General features: G+C 40.3%; 2 protein-coding genes across 7 annotated transcripts in view; one reads left to right on the forward strand and one right to left on the reverse strand.

Moving 5' to 3' along the window:
• nrg2a (neuregulin 2a) overlaps positions 1-3315 on the forward strand; it is a 68197-nt gene extending 64882 nt beyond the window's left edge. For 3 of the 5 annotated variants that reach the window (XM_034890619.1, XM_034890617.1, XM_034890620.1), the window contains one exon: positions 243-3315. In XM_034890619.1, the coding sequence (XP_034746510.1) occupies positions 243-897 (655 nt within the window). In that variant the 3' untranslated portion in view covers positions 898-3315. The remainder of the gene's footprint in view (positions 1-242) is intronic. The other 2 variants (XM_034890618.1, XM_034890621.1) reach the window with 1 other exon arrangement.
• Positions 3316-6749: 3434 nt separating this feature from the next.
• On the reverse strand, positions 6750-12466 carry slc22a6l (solute carrier family 22 member 6, like). Of its 2 annotated transcripts, XM_034890622.1 has the most exons (11): positions 12097-12114; positions 11502-12013; positions 11252-11355; positions 10894-11048; positions 10613-10781; positions 10369-10492; positions 10152-10267; positions 9842-10056; positions 9623-9731; positions 7072-7275; positions 6750-6936 (listed from the first exon to the last, which is right to left on the reverse strand). In XM_034890622.1, the coding sequence occupies exons 2-11, from the start codon at positions 11904-11906 to the stop codon at positions 6864-6866; spliced, it is 1674 nt and encodes a 557-aa protein (XP_034746513.1). In that variant the 5' UTR covers positions 11907-12013; positions 12097-12114; the 3' UTR covers positions 6750-6863. The 2 variants fall into 2 exon arrangements, with proteins under 2 accessions (XP_034746513.1, XP_034746514.1); XM_034890623.1 differs by having other exon boundaries at positions 11502-12466.
• Between the last annotated feature and the right edge of the window lie 3102 nt (positions 12467-15568).

Here is a 15568-nt window from a genome sequence, read left to right on the forward strand (position 1 = left end):
TGAAAACAACCTGACAGCTGTTCAGCTCAAGGGAAAATCTAAGTTAAATCTATGTATGGAAAAAAGATTTTTTCTGTTGAATTGAATATTTTAGTGCCCATTTCCGGCTTACTAGTAACTTGGCACATAAAGTGCAGTGTTCATTCACTTAACAGAATGCCTATGACACATTCAGACTTCTACCACTTATGTGCTTTGCATTTCTCTGATTAACTATTTATTCCCCTCTGTATTTACTTCAGATATGTGTCAGCCCTGACATCACCAGTCCGCCTCTCCCCAGTGGATTTCCATTACTCATTGCCCTCGCAGGTGCCTACCTTCCAGATCACATCGCCCAATGCCAGCCATGCCATGTCTCTCCCTCCTGCTGTCCACAACCCCTACCCTCTGGAGGATGACCAGCCTCTGCTGCGCCGCTACCAGGTGCCCCTTCACGATGCCCAGTGCCAGGAGCCCTACCAGCAGCAGCGTCACACCTATCTTAATGACAGCAGGGGCAGCCTGCCCTCCAGCCCTTACCGGCTGGCTAAAGAAGAAGACTATGAGACCACCCAGGAATATCTCTCCTCTCGGGAGCAACCAAAGAGAAGTGGATCCAGTGGAACTGGTAGCCGGCGCTGGCGGAGATCCAGACTGAATGGCCACGTAGCCCCACGTGGATATGAGGCATCTCGGGACTATGGGTCTCGAAGCTGCCTAACAGATAGTGAGTCGGAGGAGGACGGTGAGAGCACGCCCTTCCTCAGTATGCAGAACATGAATGCCGAGCCCTCCACCATCTACAGGCCGGTGGACAGTCGGACTTCTCACTCATCGGGGCGGCACAGTGGACGTGGGAACATGCCTACAAGACTAACACACTCACGCTCCAAACCGGACAATACACCTCATTAGAGTGAAAATGAACCAACAAAAATCAATATAGTATAGACCTGCATCTATAAGAAATATTTTTATTTTATATAACTGACAGATATTCTAAACAAATGAAATATTTATTTTCATTTTAGCAAAAGTTGTCTACTAGTTAACAGCAAAGACTTTTTTATAGGGAAAACTCTATTTATATGTACATTTTGATTTTAAGCATAAAAAGATGTGCCAGTTTTTTCACAACGTAAAAAATATAGAGTAATATTGTGGTGCCTTTTGCTGTATGCCGATGCCAGAGGGCCAGTGGAGGTTTTTGTAGCCTTTCTTATACGGACGCCTCATTTTTTATACACGTTTTTTTTTTTCCTCTCTGGTTTACTGTTTTACTTTCTTTCCAAGTTGCATTCTTTGAGGAGTCTAGCCCCACTGGAACATAACCCCTTCCATGTCATGCAATATAAACCACTTCAACATAAAGTGTATGTTTACATTAATATGATTCACCTGTAGGGTTTATGATTTGGGTTCTAATAGAACAGCTGATAATTACTAAGTAGATCCTTTTTTCTCCTCTGATTGTCGTGTGTGTGTGTGTGTGTGTCTGTGTGTGTGTGTGTGTTTGTACGTACTTGTGTGTATGTGTGCGTGTGTGTGTGTGGCAGTTTGCTTGCATGTATTTGTGATTTTTAAATGAATTTCATTGTGTGTCGTGATAACATCAAATGTGTGGGTCTACTGGTGTCTGAAAAAAGGGTGTGTCAGTGGTTCACAGAATAGTGCTTTATCAGAACAGTGACCCCCAATGTAGATGGACAGGTAAGGCTGCTGTAGGGTTGTATGTTATGCAGGTCATTGCTTGATGTGTTTACAGATATTCTGCCCCTTTCTTAGCCTGCTCCAAATAAGTCCCTTTTTATTTCCCAGCAGGTTTTCCTCGTGTTAGTCTGTTATGAGGCCAACAAACACTGAGCCGCTTGACACAGGGGGACCCCTGCCATCAGAGGTGATGGCAAAACAAAAAAAATACATCTGTTTTCACTCAACTCAGCCCCTAATCCCATGCCTCATCATCCTTCTGTGTCCATTCTGTTTTTGTAGCTCGTGTTAAAGCCCACACAGTGTCTCAGGATTTCCACATGCCCCCCTACCCCTTCCACTTTAAACCCCATTCCCCATCTTCCTCAACTTAAAGTCTACCTAAGACTCTGGTTCTCAGATAATAAAGGCCTAAATGTTAATATACAGCCTACCAGTTTCCTGAACCCCCCCCCCATACAGAAAGAAGGTAAGCCAAGTGGAAGCAGCTCAGTGGAAAACAGTGCAGAACATACTAGATCATATACATGGAAACAGCTGTGAACTTTGGAGGATCATACAATGCAAAAATATGCAAACTTTCTATTTTGCTGTTTGATTACATCATTTTCTAAGAGGTGGCTGTATTGAGTTATGTGTGGGGGAAAAAAGTAATGTGATCCCTATAGTCTAGAATGAAATAACATGATGTGAATGCATATTTGCATGAGTTAGTTTTTAAAGCCATTATGCAGCCATCTATAAAGTTGTCAGCCTTTCTTGTTCACATACTCGTGTCCATTGAATGACTGTGTCCATGAATTGTTTCATCACTTGATTCAGTCTGCTTACATGCACACTTCCGAGTAATGTCAAACAGCATCCGGGTAGTGTCTCCTCCAAAAGTACTGTGTACTGCTTTGTCTTGTTGAAAGATCTAGTCATTTCAAATTTACTCCGTAAATGATAATTTTTAAGCTAAACATTTAAGCCCCCTGTCCTCCACTGAAGGAAAAGTAAATATTATAAAGGTAATTGAAGATTTGTCAGACCCGTTGAAAGTCACTCAGTGAGAGAGAGAACAGTTGTTTCATCACTGTTGGTATGTTTCTACTTGTAAAAAACAACTGTATGCTGAATTATCAGATTATTATTGGTTAAATAACACTTTAAAATATTTATCTGCAATTTTAACTGCTATATGGTAAATGCACAGTGGTATTGTTGTAGAGAAAGGTCTTTGGTTGTCACAGCTCACTTGCAGATATTTTATTGAGTTTCTCACATCTGGGTCTAATTTTGTATGTCTGAAAAATGCAAAAGAAGACAGTGCTCCTCTAGTTTAAATGTGAGACTCCCTTCACTTTGCCAGTCTTCTCACCCAATTGAGATGCTACCAGGCATGTCCTGCCAGTCTCTTTTGTTTAATTTGATGACCCGCCCTGCCCCACCCCACCCCACCCTCGCTTGAAATGTTTAAACACCTCTCCTCTGCATGTCCTTGTGGTCACGGTTAGATGGGTGCATGGTAAAAAAGCAGCAGAAAATTCTTTTCCAGTCAGTGAAAGTGTATTTCATTTAACATTCAGCAATAAAAAAGAACCTTTCCCCCATGTCATTCCTGAAATATGCTAGGAAAAAAAAAAGAAAAAAAAATGGGAGATTGTCAAAGATTGTAAAATAAAATGAAAAATGAATCCACCTGTTCACATGAGAAAATAAATCTTTATTCATATGACTTTATGATGTAGTTATTTATGGAGAGAGCGTTGCTCTGCATTTTGGTTGATCTTTTATGTTAAGGTTTGACTCATCTGGCCTACGATACACTGTGTCTCAAGAGTACACACATAACATCTGATATATATTTAATATAGGGGTTGGGGGGGTTCTAGATTATAAGGAGACTGGTTCACATGGTAGTTGTGCTCTCTGAAGTCATCGCTCATACAGTAAGTGCCAGACACACAAGGCACACATCCTGTGTGAGCAATGATCATTAGTACATTATACAACTTAAAAGTATGGACTTCCTCAAATTTAAGAAAAAAAAAACAGAAAGCTTTGAGTACAAAAATCTTAATGTGTGCATGCATTTATTATACAGGTCAGAATTTGATAAACCAACGATTAGTTTAGCTTCCCCATTAGCATAGATACACCACTAGATGGTGGCACAACAGATTTAAAAGACACACCAAAAGAGTTCCCCTTTCTAAAACATGAATGGTATCCAGTATTGTGTACAGTAATATTTCCTTATTTAATAGAAACACATTGTGTAGATAAAACAGCGGTTTTAAGGGGAATGAGTTGGAGGTGCAACTGAACTGCAGTGCTGCCTGAACCTTCATCTTCCCTTTATTTCTGAATGCTGTTTGATATCCCAGCATCTTAGCAAAAACATGGAATATCAATGCTGGGAAAATCCTTCCAAATATACTTCACCATTTCAAGACAACATTATAGTTTAGCAACTTCACATATTAAATAAAACATTAACTATTACATATATGAATTGTAAAATTAGTTCCCAAAGTCTGACACAATGCAATCTTTTACACAGCCCATGTCATAGGAGGAAAAACATTCAAAACAGAAACTCTGTCCGTTGATTATACTTTACTGTGTCTTTTACAAATGGAAAAAAAACTTCCCTTCATTGAATTTTGTCCACATGCAACCTCTTCGTTGACAACACATGGATACCCATGATTCAGTTTTTCATTACAAGTCATGCAGGCTTTATTTAGACTGTCTGTGAGACTCAAAAGTTTAACATTTAAAGAGTGGGTTACATTTTTATCTTGTCTAAGGGACATCATTGGTTATTATGCAGACAAAGATCTAAAGTAAAACCTATTAGTACTTCTAGTACTTAGGAAGTATGTGTGATAGTAATACTTTAACCTCTACGTACTTTATTTGGGAAAAATGGTAGGTTGACACAATTGATTTCTCAGAATCCATTTCCTTTTTTCGGCTGTTGCACTGTGGCACTGGTCTTAATGTATTTAAATGTAAATCCTGATTTCTTGAATAGGTTCTTAATGTGACTTTGTTTGAGTAAATTAAGCCAACAGTGACCCAGGCAATTTTCAATGGGACTTTAAAATGAAATAATGCTGAGCAATTGGGTTCAACAGACTAAAAAAATACACACATAACTTGAATGCATATGTGTTTATACTGATGAAAATACATTTTGTACAGAGAGAGAGAGAGAGAGAGAGAGAGAGAGAGAGAGAGAGAGAGAGAGAGAGAAAGAGAGAGACACGCTTTGGCAACATTGTTATTTCTGACATTCATCCCAATAAATCAAATATAAAAGAAAGGAACAGCTAGAACAGTCAGGAATGATCAACAATTGCATCACTTTGCTGTGATGCAGGACAAGACAACACTTGTGTCATATCACAATATACAACTTACAAAATTTAAGGTAAAAACAGCCTCATATATCGATATCAATATAATATTGATGAGCTGCCTAGCCCTACCTACAAAGCCTAATTCCCCTTTCCATGAAAACAGTATCACTGTAGCTGACAGAATTTATTTATTAGCTTGTGGTTACTTTAATGCAAGATTTTTTGAAGTGGTTGTACAGTATTCCAAAAAGACGTTCTTATAAGAGCCAAAAGTTCAAAGAAATGAAAAAAAGTTATTTTGCTACTGGGTGTCTTAGTGGGTAATTAGCGTTTAAAGTCCAACGGCTTTTCAGAAACTTGGATTATTAGAAGTGTATTGTAACCTCTTAAGGTATTAGTAGCTTGTTCATGGAACACTGAGGTAGAATGCAGAGTCGTTGCTGTGCAAAAACCAAAACAGTTGTAAAAGTATATCAGTTCATGTGAGCTCCAGCATCAAGGCTGTGCACATCAGCTCTTTGCCCTCTTTGCATTGAGACTGCCCTTTATTGGTTACTGAAGGATAGGTTGTTAGAGGGTCTCTGTTTTCTGTCCCCATGTGTCTTTTAAACACCACGACCCTTGCTCTTGTTTTTCTTTTCTTTTGTAACCTTTCTTTAGTCAGGGAAGGTTCACTGAGAGGAAAACTCTTTTGCTGGAACTTCTGTAATAGCATCAAAATCAACGTTTTTAAAACAATAAGAAGGCGTGACACAACATGAAACTTTATTCAAAGTACCATTATAGGCTCTTCACATTAACAGTTAAACTCTACTTGTGTGTTTGCCTTTTCTGGTTCCTTTTCGTGTGCCTCCAGCTGCCACTGAAACCTGACCCCTGCTACAGCTGCACTCCTGCCAAACACCGAACCAGAACCACCATGGATTTCGCTGCTAGCCTGCCTACTGTCTCCCTCTATTGAACCCGGAATTCTCCTGACCTGTTTCCATCAGCTACAGATACACCAATGATTTAGTTTAGCTCATGCATTAGCATAGATACACCACCAGATGGTGGTACAACAATAAGAGTCATAAGTCACACACCAGAAGAGTTGTAAGACATGAGTAGTGTCATGTAGTGTGTATGGTAATATTTCCCCATTTAATAGAAACATACTTTAAAGATACAACAGGGGTGTTTGTGGAAATGAGTTGGCAGTGCAACTGAAAAGCAGTGCGGAACATTTTCTTTAGCCTACTTGTTAATGCAGTTTCAGATTCAGGCAACTATTGTGTCCATTGTTGGGTGCCACTGATTTAACGATATGGCACATGTGCAGTTTAGTGTCCCAAATTCCACCATGTCAAAGCCAAGACCCGCTCTAAAAAGCAGGTCGATTGGTTGGGGTTAGGCATTTGATCTCAAGTGATTAAGGTTAGGATGGGCTTAGGGTTACGTTGCGGGGAATTTTGGACACTAAACTGCATGTATACCTTACTGTATTTAAATTTAAGTAATTAATTTCTTTTTTCTTAATGTGACTTGTTTGAGTAAGTTTAGCTGATAGTGACTCATACAATTTTAAAAAGGACCTTGATATGAGATAATGCTAAATAATTGGGTTCAATAGACTGTAAGTAAGAAAAATCACACACACACACACAAGACATAAATGCATAGGTGTTGATTTGGAAGAAAATACATTTTTCAGAAATCCAGCAATCATACGGCACAATAAACTTGATATGCAAAAACAAATAAACGGCAGTAACCATTCTACTTTTGTTAACATGTCAGAAAAAACATCAGGAGTACAATCCAGATTTCAGGCAGCCTGCTTTAAGAGGTGGCCTGGGTGTCTTGCAGGATAATTGTTTCCTTTGGAAGCATTTTGGACCTTCTCCCAGATCCCCTGTGATTATAATAGAAAATGCATTATCTCTCTCTCTCTCTCTCTCTCTCTCTCTCTCCCTCGTAACATTACCAAAATGTAAGTTTTTTTTAATTTTGGAACATGCAGCAATGTAATGCTACATCTTGATCTTACCTGTCTTCCACATCTTCTATTGTGTCAGGAAGGGGTGAGCCAAGGGTTTCTGGAAGAAATATTGCAGCCACTCCGCTGAGAATCGGAGCTCCTCCGTAGATTAAACCCGGAAGCCAAGGTATGTATTCGCCCATGAGAAGCACCATAGGGGCCACCATGGCTCCTACACGAGCCATCATGGATACCCAGCCCATGCCGTTCTGACTGTGAGAGAGAGAGAGAAAACAGCCATAAGCTCCTTTAAATCAGTGATTGTGGAGCTGGTAATAAAGTAGCAGTGCTACTTTAGTAGCACTGCTACTTTAGTAGCATTTTGACCTTTTTTGTTTTACTAATTTGGGAAACATCTTTGATTTGAAAAAATGCTTTAACACGGTTTGCTTGTTGGCGTCACATCTCACATTTTAACACACATTTTACTGATTTATAGAACGTTTGACAGGAAAAGATGTGTGTGTTTTTTAATTTTATAAGTTGGTGTTACATTTAAAAAAAGAAGCCTTCTACGAATTTCATGATTAACACTGACCAAAATTATAAACGTAACACTTTTGTTTTTGCCCTCATTTTTCATGAGCTGAACTCAGAGATTTTTCAATTTACACAAAAGGACATCTGTCTAAATCTGTGTTAGTGAGCACTTCTCCTTTGTCGAGAAAGTCCATTTACCTCACAGGTGTGGCATATCAAGATGCTTGTTAGACAGCAAGATTATTGCACAGGTGTGCCTTAGGCTGACCACAATAAAAGGCCACCCTAAAATGTAAAGTTTTACTGTAGGGGGGAGGGTCCGAAAACCAGTCAGTATCTGCTGTGACAATCATTTGTCTCACACAGTGCAAGACATCTTTACATAGAGTCAATCAGGTGGTTGATTGTGGCCTGTGGAATGTTGGTCTACACCTTGAATGGCTCTGCGAACTTGCTGGATATTGGCAGGACCTGGAATACACTGTCCTATGTGCCGATCCAGAGCATCCAAACATGCGCGATGGGTAACGTGTGGTATGCTGGCCATGCAATAACTGGGCCTCAGGATCTCATCACGGTATCTCTGCATTCAGAATGCACCTGCGTTTGTTGGCCATAGCTTACCCTTGCCCTTACCATAACTCCAACGCCACCTTGGGCCACTTTATCCACAACGTTGACATCAGCAAAGCGCTCACCAATACAATGCCATACACGCTCTCTGCAATCTACCCTGTACAGCGTAAGCCGGGATTCATCCGGGAAGAGAACACTTCTCCAAAGTGCCAGATGCCATCAAATGTGAGCATTTAACCACTCAAGTCAGTTATGACGCCAAACTGCAGTCAGGTCAAGACCCCAATGAGGACGACGAGCATGCAGATGGGATTCCCTGAGACAGGTTATGACAGTTTGGGCAGAAATTCTTTGGTTATGCAAACCAATTGTTGCAGCAGCTGTCAGGGTGGCCAATCTTGGAGGTGAAAATGCTGGATGTGGAGGTCTTGGGCTGGTGTGGTTACACATGGTCTACGGTACTGCCACATTCTCTGAAACACCTTTGGAGACGGCTTATGGTAGAGAAATGAACATTCAATTTACGGGCAATAGCTCTGTTGGACATTCCTGCATGCCAATTGAACGCTCCCTCAAAACTTGTGACATCTGTGGCATTGTGTTGTGTGATGAAACTGCACATTTTAGAGTGGCCTATTATTGTGACCAGCCTAAGGCACACCTGTACAATAATCATGCTGTCTAATCAGCATCTTGATGTGCCACGTCTGTGAGGTGGATGGATTATCTCTGCAAAGGAGAAGTGCTCAGTACACAGATGTAGACAGATTTGTGAACAATATTGGAGAGAAATAGGCCTTTTGTGTACATAGAAAAATTCTTAGATCTTTGAGTTCAGCTCATGAAAAATGGGGGCAAAACCAAAAATGTTGCGTTTGTAATTTAGTTCACTATACATGCCAAGGTCATGATATGTTTATTTTGTCAACAAGAGAAGAAGGCAAATAAAGGCCACAAAAGTGAATTGAACAAATAGTTTGGGCTGCAAAACACCAAAAGGTGAAAGTTACATTGATCAGAAAATTGACAGAACACACTTTGTCAGACCATGATCCCCTGCTGCTGATAATAATTTCCCAATAAATCCATGAAAATACATCCCCCAAAATGTGCAGCCAGCCTCCATTTGCTGTAGTTTGCAGTAAATTTGTATTTTGGTATTGGTTGTTAACTTATTTCAGACTCAACAGAAAGTTGAAAATCCCAACTTAATCCCATGTGTTTATACATTTGTTGCAGCCTATTTGTTGAATCAATTCTATCTTGTGATTCACAAGTTGTGAATAAAACTGGAGTAGCCTGCAGACTTCTAAAGCAACGTCCACATTTCTAGTGTTTCAGCAAAAAGCCATTTAGTCAGTCAAGAAGAGAAACATTTGCCTCATTCATAAATAGATTGGATTTCTACAATAAACAAAATGAACTGAACTCATTAATACAATAGATAAAATAGTGTATTAATGTAAGGTAAATTTAACTTAAAAAAAAAAGTATTGACATTTACCGAATGATGGTCGGGTACAGTTCTCCAGAATATAGGTAGCAGCAGTTGAAGGATGCAGCAAGGCAACCTTTACCCAGTACAGCCAGACACGTCCGTGCAGTTGATTTCTCTGCACAGTAGTGGAACATTCATCAGATCACTACAGTTGTTTCTGAAGTAGACTATACAGCTTGGATGCATGTGTTTAAACCATGGTTGTGTAATGTGTTTTAAACATACCAAGAGGTACTAGCAGGTTGATCAAAATAGTGACTCCAGCGACGATCAGACCACCACATTGTGATGGACGTCGTCCAATAAAACTCATAGACACAGTTATGACGATTTTAGCAGGGATATCTACAGCTCCGAAGATCACTTGGATTAAGTAGATGTCCACCCCAAACTTTTGCAGATCCATAGCAAGACCATAGTAGGCAAAGCTCGTTGAAAACCTATTTTAGTGTATACAAAAACATGCACAATGTCATTTCAATTTCATAGAAGGTGCTTAAAATCTGCGCCTGAGTTTGCAGTGCAGGATATGTACCAGACAGCACTCAGGCAGATGGTCATTTTCCTCATCGTAGGCGTACGGAACAGATCCAGGACAGAGTAGGAGCCTTGTGAACAGGACATCTCTTTCGTCATGGACTCTTGCAGCATCTAACGTGCAAATCGAGAGAGTTCTTTTAGTTTGAAAATTATTTCATTCACAATTTTAAACACAGATGGTGCAATAACACAAACACACCAAATTCCCTTACTTTAATGTCGATTTTTTCTCCCTCTTCATGTCGTCCGTTAAAATTGGCCACTCGTTTAAGGTTCTTGATGGCTTGTTCGGGCTTATTGCTCATAACTAACCATCTTGAAGATTCATGAAACCACCTGTGTGAGATATTTGTATAGTTATTAGTACAATACTAAATCTTTTCAACGTTCAACATGAATCAGTAATTCTGGTTGCAAGCAAAACTTTGATTTGCAGTTCAGTACTAGGCTTCTCACCATGAGATGAGGAAGAAGACATAGAAGGGCAAAGACACAGCCAGGGTTAACCACCTCCAGTCCCGGAGGAAGTAGGCCACGACTGCCAGGATCAACTGTCCCACTGTGTAACTGTAACCTGTTATTGTCCCCACCACAGTTCGCACACGAGTGGGGATCCACTCCACAACTTGAAATTGAAGAATCACAAGAGATTAGTAGTCTATCATCAGCGTGCATGTTGACTGCATCCAGTTAAGTCATTTTACACTAACGATACTCTATCAAGCTAAATATCTTACTAAGCGAGAAGGTGTTGAGTCCCAGGCCGGACAGAGCCATGCCACAGCCAAAGCGGAACACACAGTAGAGGGTGAAGGAGTTGGAGAGAGCAACACACGTTCCCGACACTGCCATGAGTAGGTTAGAAATGAGCAGGAGAATGCGTCGACCATATCTAGGAGCCAGATGGATTTGGTCAGTCTACATCAAATTATATGACTTGAATAAGTTTCTATTTTAAAGCAAAGCTGCATGTACAAGAGTCAAGTTGCCCTATCCGATATTCACTCAAAAGTTACATGCATGGTTGACTGTGTCAGTTGACTTAACTTATTGGTAACAAAACCACACATAAAGTAGGGATAAGATTAATTTTACCTGTCTGAAAGACCTCCAAAGACAACAGCTCCCACAAGCACACCTCCCATGTAGACTGTTTGTCCCATTTGCTTAAATGAGCGCAGATCACACACCAAATTCCACTGGCCAAAAAATGGAACACAATTCAACAGACGTGACAAAAGAACATATACACGCCCCAATAAACTTAAAATCATCAGTAAAGCGTCAGACCATCTTTAGGGTATGCTACACAGGTTAGAAGCAAAAAAAACATATGTATTCCTACATCAGATATGATCGTTGAGCTCATCTCAGTCATGTTATAGGACCATCCGTCTTCGCATCCCTGCAGAGCAACATCCAAACCTTCCTTGGTGTCTTTGTCCTCTCCTGAGCCGGAGCTCCCGTTATTAGTCAGGAGATGCCACTGTGGAGAAACGTATCGCTGGCACCTCTGGGGCTTTCCTATCTGGTCTTGAGGCACTGTGATCAGCAGCATTTCCTCTGGGCTCAGCCGGGACTGAGACAGGTTTGTGTGTGCGCTGCAGTAGTGAGGAGGCACCGCGGCCACAAAGTTCTGCAGCAGGTTGTGACTGGCCATCAACAGGACAGGCATGCAGAGAAGAGTCACATGCAAGATCTGGAAGCGTCCTGTGCTCCCCACCTGCTCTAGGAGATCCCCAAAAGCCATAGTTGTGTACAAGCACAACTCTGCAAGATGAATTGATGTTAACCGCTCTAAATCCTGTTGTTGGTATGTTCCTTTAGAACACTTGGATGTGCAAAAAATAGCACTTGAGAAAAATATTGTAGAAAACACCAGTTGCGAGAACTAACCAGAGTATATTAAAGGTGTTGTGTAATAATTAAAATTGATAGACTTGAATTTAATCTTCTTGCATAACGTAAAATATCTACAAAATACATACAGATTGGGGGCACCTTAAAAATAACACACAATACCTTCAATGCAAAAAAAAATCCCGACAAAGTGTTCCAGAAAGAGGTCTATAAAATAGCCACAAAATCAAAAAATGAAAAATATTTTCTTGCTGCGGTGTGTCAACATTGATGATCAGCATTTAAAGTCCAACAGCTTTTCCGAAGTTTGGATTATTAGAAGTGCAGTAATAGCGCTTGAGGTATTAGTAGCTTGTTAACTGCACCTTGCAGTTCAGGAACACCATCTTGTTGAAGTGTTTCAGTTCATGTGAGCACCAGCATCAAGAGTGTGCACGTGACTATGCTTAGCTCTTTGCCCTCTTTGCACCGACTGCCCTGTATTGGGAACTGAAGGACAGGGTGATAAAAGGGGTGTGTGTGTGTCTGTGGGTGGGTGTGGGTGTGTGTGTGCATGTGCACACCCGTGCATGCTGTACACATGTAAAGTCAACTTAACTGTGGTAATTGTGTTTTACAGGTGTTTTCTTTGTCAGTTTAATGTTCACTGAGTTTTCAACACCACGACCCTTGCTTATCCTCCGTCACCTTGTGATACAAAACAGCAGTTTGCGGTCAATAAGTGACTGACAGTTCATTCAATAACAGTTGCATGTGTTCTGACTCAGTCAAGTTGTGCTGACTGAGAGTTATGCAACAGAACCAAGAATAAAAATAAAACAACTACAGAAATGCACTGCAATACTTTACTTTGTATTGTGTTTCCAGAGTGCATCTGGGGGGAAAAACTGGGACATTTCTGTCTGGGTTTTGTGTCTTTATAATTAGTTTTGAGGAATGTGCGTTTGTGTAATGATCAGCATGAGATGTCAGGCTGAATGAAGCCCCAGGTGCACCAAAGTAAAACAATAAACCTTCCATTTTTTCAGCTGCCAGACTTGGATCAGGAAAAGAGTTGTCCTTTTAAATCAGTCTCTCTTCATGGTGTTTTAAAGTTTGAGCCCTGAAAGTGTGCCTCTTTGACAAAATATGTATGAAATACTTTTGAAAAAAGAAAGGGAAGATTTGGACAACAACAACAAACCAATAACATAACATAATCAACAAAGTAGAGGATTAAGGGTAAAAACAGACAAATGTTCATCAATCAGAATTCAAAGAGTTAAACCAGATAGGTTTAGATGTTCCAAGGACCATTTCTGTTTATTCTGGGATTGAATGAGCAACAACAATGGAACACTGAGTCCATTACATGCAAAATGCATGTTGCAATGGGATCAGGTGTTTGTTCATTGTAAGTCAGAGTGAGTGTTAAGAAATTTGCTCGGGTACGTTGTGAGCGTAGAGAAATTGGACAGAAAACAGACTGGTTTGATGTGCCTGAATTGACGCCACTGGAATTAAATTGCTTCACTCAGTCAGTTAAACTGGCTGCAATGCAGAGTTGTGCACAACTCTTGTGGCTGATAACATTGTGGCTGAAGACGCAGTCAGCAGGGAACAGCAATAAAACCAAAAATGTTTTAAATTTCATGCTTATAGAAATGTGTAACTAACTTCACATTAAATGTTGCAAAGTAAATGTTACAAATCATCTCATGGGTTCCCGACCTTTGTGGTCTGAGGTACCCCCACAGCCCTGTCAGATGAACTCACTTACCCCTTCATTGATACCCAGTGTATCTTCTAAATGTATAACACACATAACTATATAAGAGTGAATATTCTAAATGTTTTCATACTTGCTGAACGGAAACTATTTAGGTTGGTTTGGTAATTAGTCCTACTATTACATCCACTTGGACTGAAGCAGAATGTTTCAACCATTTATCTATTACATTTGTCTAAACATTTAAGCTGCCCCATTCATTACTGTTAGTGAATCATTTCAACTGTTAAAGCCTAACTCTTGCCAAAATGCAACATAGGGTCTTTTTACAAATGTGCCCGAGTCAAACTGTAGTTTAAAAGCATAATTAGGATGGAAGCACCCCTTTTAAGATTTACCATATTATCGTTTTTCAGTTAAATGGCCTTTTGAATGGGAGTGCTAGGTGCACATCTGTAAAAGCTTTAAAAGCAACATTTTTAAAACACTAAAAAGGCTCCACACATGAAACTTTGCTCAAAGTGTCACCAGAGGCTCTACATATTAACGCAAGCATTGAGAACATGGTTTGTGGACACAGAGTTTACTAAAAATGGCTTTGAACAACTCACTTGGCAAAAATTTTATGTGTGGAGCCCTTTTAGTGTTTTAAAAATGTTGCTTTTAAAGCTTTTGTAGATGTGCACCTAGCACTCCCATTTAAAAGGCCAGTTGACAGAAAAAAACTTAAATCTTAAAAGTGGTGCTTCCGTCCTGATTATGCTTTTAAACGAAAGTTTGACTTGGGTACATTCACATTTTGGCTAGAGTTAGGCTTTAAGTCATTTAAGCTTCCTGTACAAACTTCCATGCTCACTTAAATAGGGTGCAGGTGTCACAGCTGATATGTTCTTTTAATATAATCATAATTTATTTGTTATTTCAAATTAGTTAAATTAGTAGTAAGCTACTCTTCCACCTTTCCTCTGTTTGGGAGGGAATCACAGGACTTTCACCCAGGAGAGCGGGGTTCGTGCACCGCGTGTATCTATAACCGTCCCGATATTGCCAAGAGTCAGGGAAGCCCACCCACATTTCCCTAAACCCAACCGTCCCATTCCCATGTGTCACAGAACCGTAAGCCCACCCAAGACCTTTCATTTAACCCAACCGTCCCGTTCCCGCGAGTCACAGAACCATGAGCCCACCCACGTGCTTTTCCTTAACCTAACAGTGTCAAAAGGGACGCCAAAAGTCCTGACCAAGCGTGATTAGATAAAGTGTGTTGTATGTTGCTGAAGGCGACTTTCAGCGTCAATACCAACGACAAAGGCACCTGACCAAGCATCCGTATTTTACGAGAAGGGAGTAAGAATGTATGGCAACGGACACACGTGGAACGTGACTGCTGTTGATGAAGTGCTTGAGCACATCAAATATGGCTGAGGGCATGGATAAGACAACAAAGGTTGAGAATCACTATTCTAGAGGACCACAAAACCACAAATGGCAACCTAGAGGAAAAGTCAATTTTCTGATCCTTTACGACCCCCAACACACCTCAGCCCCTAGAAGCCTGTTTGATAAGTAACTGTTGGGTGGTAAGAATATTTTAAGGAAGTGAACTGCATTTTCCTGACATATGAAGTTAACAAGTTATCAAGTTAACAACACCTTCAATCCTTAACATTTGGAACATCTTCATATTTATGAATGACAGAACCGCTTTTATCAAGATACAGCCGTGACGTCAAAAACTTGTTTTGGATGTCTCCATTATTAAATTGCAGCTCCCTCGGGGCTGAATACTGCTAGGGAAGTATTCAAGAATCCATTTACAGACTCACAAGGAATCTCCAGTGCGG

This window comes from Etheostoma cragini, chromosome 13 (assembly GCF_013103735.1).
Source record: "Etheostoma cragini isolate CJK2018 chromosome 13, CSU_Ecrag_1.0, whole genome shotgun sequence".
Taxonomy (NCBI): domain Eukaryota; kingdom Metazoa; phylum Chordata; class Actinopteri; order Perciformes; family Percidae; genus Etheostoma; species Etheostoma cragini.

Excerpts from the sequence above, each read along its gene's own strand:
- slc22a6l (XM_034890623.1), bottom strand. The coding sequence starts at position 11,906 with ATGGCTTTTGGGGATCTCCTAGAGCAGGTGGGGAGCACAGGACGCTTC. Across the intron at positions 9,732-9,841 it reads CAACCTGCTAGTACCTCTTG|AGAAATCAACTGCACGGACG; the intron begins GTATGTTTAAAA and ends ACTACTGTGCAG. Across the intron at positions 6,937-7,071 it reads ATAGAAGATGTGGAAGACAG|GGGATCTGGGAGAAGGTCCA; the intron begins GTAAGATCAAGA and ends TTATAATCACAG.